The 4,614-nt window shown below is 40.1% G+C and overlaps 1 protein-coding gene across 1 annotated transcript; it reads left to right on the top strand.

Annotated features, from left to right (window-relative positions):
• Positions 1–1,068: 1,068 nt before the first annotated feature.
• On the top strand, positions 1,069–4,177 carry LOC308156868 (collagenase 3-like; the record flags this gene model as incomplete). The annotated part of the gene is made up of 10 exons (XM_080530315.1): positions 1,069–1,167; positions 1,421–1,668; positions 1,925–2,073; positions 2,352–2,480; positions 2,640–2,801; positions 2,940–3,069; positions 3,184–3,317; positions 3,429–3,588; positions 3,753–3,856; positions 4,077–4,177. 10 exons carry the CDS (start codon positions 1,069–1,071, stop codon positions 4,175–4,177), a joined length of 1,416 nt encoding a protein of 471 aa, XP_080386441.1.
• Between the last annotated feature and the right edge of the window lie 437 nt (positions 4,178–4,614).

Genomic DNA, 4,614 nt, shown 5'->3' with positions numbered 1-4,614 from the left:
AAGCTGTCTGGGTGTTCTCCCCAATAACACTTTTAACAGAGTAGATTCCTATCATTTCCTGTATTCTGGTGCCAAAAAGTGGTGGTTTGATAGTTTTCTCTTGAAACGCTCTGCTCCATTTGAATCAATGCCATTCTGTCACTCAACTGTAATTCAGTGGCATTGGGAAAGACAGTAACAGTAACTTGTTTCTCAAGAAAGCTGATGCTGCTGTCTGTCACCCTTACCTGAGACAAAACATTGAGACATTTCTTCGTTGAATATTAAGAAAGACTGTGGATACTGACTGAAATTGAAGTACTTTTCCACTCAAACATTTTCACAACTTTATTTCATAGCTTATCAGCAACAATGACAGGAAAGGAACAGTTGGTTGTTGAAAACATTGCGTCAATTTAGCCTCATTTACCCCACATGTTTGAGTAACTAAAAATAATGAAATATAATAATGATTTTTCAGCTTTAAAGTGTATTCTGTTTGAATGTCACATTACTGTATTTAGAGCACTGTACCTTTACTGGTAAACAGTTTCAAGTCCAGCTTTATTCAGAAAAACATTTTATTTTCCATTTTATTTTCCTTAATTTTCCTTTGTAAACATTATAGAATAAATAGAGTAAAATCTAATACAGTTGAATTGGATATATATATATATATAGTTTTTTTTAAATCACACACTTGGAGTGAGACGTACAAATACAATTATACATAAACAAATGACTAAAGTTTGGCATGGCAGTAAAAACATTACAAGTACATTTGTCATTTATACTGTATGTTTAATCTGAATAGTTGCTTGTGGATGTGGATTACAAATTGATCGATTTTATTATCACAATTACATGATCATTACATGATTATAATAACCTGTTGGTAGTATTTATTTTGGTATATTCTGAATGGAAGTTAGTTGTAAAAAACTCATTTCCTTCCCTATTTTTTAATGGTGGGGGTTTTCACAAGCCTGTGTGTGAGTCACTGTGTTGTTGCTCAATATCCTGGCCTTTAGTGTATATAAGACCTCGGCCACAATACAAACAGAAAGACGCACTTGAGGAAGAAGCATCATGAAGACTTTCAATCTGTGCATACTAGTCAGCCTGGCAGTAGCAGTTTACGCTAAGCCAATATCGCCATCTACTGAACAAGATGAAGCTCTCGCAGAGGTATTGTTTTTCTTACATCTTGAGGCAGGGATTTAATGTGAAGACAATTTGGTTCTATTTAAAACACATACTGAAAACTATTGAAGCTCTTGTTCAGTTACTGTTCTCATCATTAATGGATGCCATTCTGTAGAGTTTAAATATCGCTCTATGTGCCTCCCGTACACTTACAGTACCTCAAGAGGGTCTACATGAATGGCACAATTGTGTACAGGTTGCTGTAGCTGAATCTCTTGCTGTGTGTCTTCTGTAGACGTACCTGAAGAAGTTCTTCAACCTGACGGAGCAGAAGGGGCCGTTCCTCAGACGCGGCGGGGTCAGTCAGCAGAGTCTGAAGCTCAGTGAGATGCAGAGGTTCTTCGGCCTCCAGGTGACCGGGACTCTGGACTCAGAGACCATTGACATGATGAAGAAGCCACGCTGTGGTGTACCAGACGTTGCCAGCTACTCCGTCTTTGACGCAGACGTGGGGAAGTGGAAGACCAACAAGCTCACCTACAGGTGAGAGTTCAATCAGACTCAGAACCCTCTGGTGGTATATGAGTTAGATAAGACTGATCCATACAGTGTAATGGTTAGGTTAAGGAGACTGGGGTAAGATGATAGTTCCAATATCAGCCAGTTGGTCAGACGTTTGAGTAAAATAAGCTACTCCATTAAATGTCCAGTTGTGCAGATGAACAATGAATGAGACATCATGATATGCTGGATATGGATATGATGGATTTGTAATGTTGACTGATGCTGTGTCCCTCAGGATTACGAACTACACCCCTGATATGACCAAGGCAGAGGTGGATGACTCCATAGAGAGAGCGCTGCAGGTGTGGGCCAAGGTCACGCCCCTGAGATTCACACGCATCTACAGCGGCACCGCTGACATCATGATCTCCTTTGGTGGTGGAGGTAACCACCAATTACCATCTACTTAAACAGACATATAAAAAGCCATAAACACACATTCTGAATGCCATCAGTGGAATACTAGTGCTTGCCAAGTAGTTAAGCGGTTGTGATTTGAGGCCCTCTGCATTGCCTTAATTCACCCTCTGGGTTATGATTGACACTTATAAATGCACAAGAAGATAAGGTAACGCGAGTATTACCAACGCGTTATGGAAGTTAACAGATATGCAGGTATAATATTCACGGATGGCTCATAGTAAGGTTTGTCCTGTCTGTAGAACATGGTGACTTCTACCCATTTGACGGCCCTGAAGGCACCCTGGCCCATGCCTTCTTCCCATCCCCTGGCATTGGTGGTGACGCCCACTTTGACGAAGACGAGGATTTCACCTTTAAATCATCCAAAGGTGAGACTTCCTATCCAACTATTGAACATCATTTTGTCCACTAAATTGACTTACTCCATGTTTTTCGACTATTTTCATTGTAGGGCAATGCTTTGATAAATGGTAGCTGCTTGTCATAAAAAAGAACAGGTGTAATCATGTATTTTCTATTCATGACAGGGTACAACCTGTTCCTGGTGGCAGCCCATGAGTTTGGACACTCCATGGGCCTGTCCCACTCCAACGACCCTGGAGCTCTGATGTACCCTGTGTACAGCTACAAGGAGCCCAGCTCCTTCTCTCTGCCCCAGGACGACATCAATGGCATTCAGTCCCTCTATGGTCAGTATCCAATGAGTGCTTTTGAGTGCATATAAAAAAAATGTCTGTCAATTGATCTGATATGATCTTGAAATAGTTATGAACATGGTAGACATATTTGCCATAGAAACTAATACTGTAAGTGTTTCTGTCTTCCAGGCCCAAACCCAGATGTGGACACAAGCGAGCCTCAACCTACAGCCCCCAGCACCCCTAATGCCTGCGACTCCACTCTGGTCCTGGATGCTGTCACCACTCTGCGTGGAGAGAAGATGTTCTTTAAGGACAGGTAGGCTACAGTAACTATTGATCTATATTAATCTGTCTCACCAACAGCCACTGAACAATAAAAGAAAAAATTGTACGGATTTCTAATTGTATGTGTGTTGATGTCTATTCTCAGATTCTTCTGGCGAAGCTACCCTCAGAGCAGCAGTGCAATTCAGATCCTCATCACGAGCGTCTGGCCCGACATCCCTGGCAACATTGATGCAGCATATGAGAACCAGGAATCCGACAGGGTGTTCCTCTTCAAAGGTATGAGAGAGTCCCCAAATGGCTCATACATCTCTGCATAACAACGTGTGAATATCTATCCCTGTTCCAGTGAACATATATTCATACCTCAGTGTTTCCATGATTCTGCAGATCGTCAGGTCTGGGCTATCAATGGCTATGACATCGTCAGAGGCTATCCCAAAAGCCTCAAGAGTGTGGGTCTGCCCAATAGTGTGAACAAAGTTGACGCTGCCCTCTATGATGAAGAATCTCGCAAGACATTGTTCTTTGTTGGCGACTACTACTATAGGTATGTGTGCAGTTCTTCATTACTTGAATTAATCATTTGCTTTTCTATGAGCTGTACATTGCCATTCGATATTGAATTCGATGACAGAAAAGCAAAGAATGGTTGGGAGAGTTTGTGGCAAACAGAGAATAACAATCTCCCTTATGGTCCTGTGCTTTCTGTAGTTATGACGAGGCCAGGAAAAGGATGGACAAAGGTTTCCCCAAGCTGGTCGACGAAGGCTTCCCAGGCATGACAGGGAAAGTCACTGCAGCATTCCAAGTCCGAGGTGAGTCTGAAAACACCTCCGGAATATTTACATTAATTACAGTGTGTAAGCCAAACATGCTGGACTACACACAAAAAAATCCTCCCTTCTCCTACCATCTAGAGTTTTCATATAATGTAGAATACTTCCAGAATATCATACTAACTGATCAATTCAGTGTTACTCTTTTTTGGTCATTATTAATGTACTACTCTAATCTCTACTTGATTCTGTTTTACAGGTTTCACCTACCTCTATAGTGGACCCTACATGTTTGAGTACAGTCTGAGATCCAAGAGGCTGTTCCGTGTCCTGGGAAATAATTATTTCCTGCGCTGTTAAACCGTTTACTCTCAAAGGCCGTATAAGTAGCCACAGTGAACAACTATTTGCCAAATGGCAAAAAAGTGTTTTTTATTCATGGGAGATTTCAATCTACACATTTAAATGTGTATTATTTTAACATATATATTTAATAATTTATATTTAAATAATCTAAATTATTCTGTTTTTATTTTTTGCAAAAATTGTACCCTATGTTAAAACGTGAATGTACTTTAATGAATTAATATGAATATGAAAGTAAAATGTAACAATGAAGTTACATGTCTGCACCTTGTATCATGAAATAAATTCCATATTAATGTGAATTCTATGTTTTGACATACTCATTGCAAAAATGTTGAACACAGTAAAGGGAATTGAAATGGACACTTTACGCACTGTATACCTTTTGGTTTAAAATGGGTCCACTGTTATTTTGCATACAGCTTTATACA

This window comes from Nansenia antarctica, assembly GCF_963989245.1.
Source record: "Nansenia antarctica genome assembly, chromosome: 4".
NCBI classification, from domain to species: domain Eukaryota; kingdom Metazoa; phylum Chordata; class Actinopteri; order Argentiniformes; family Microstomatidae; genus Nansenia; species Nansenia antarctica.
The sequence above is the reverse complement of the archived record's forward strand: the minus strand, read 5'-3'. Positions and strand labels throughout refer to the sequence as shown.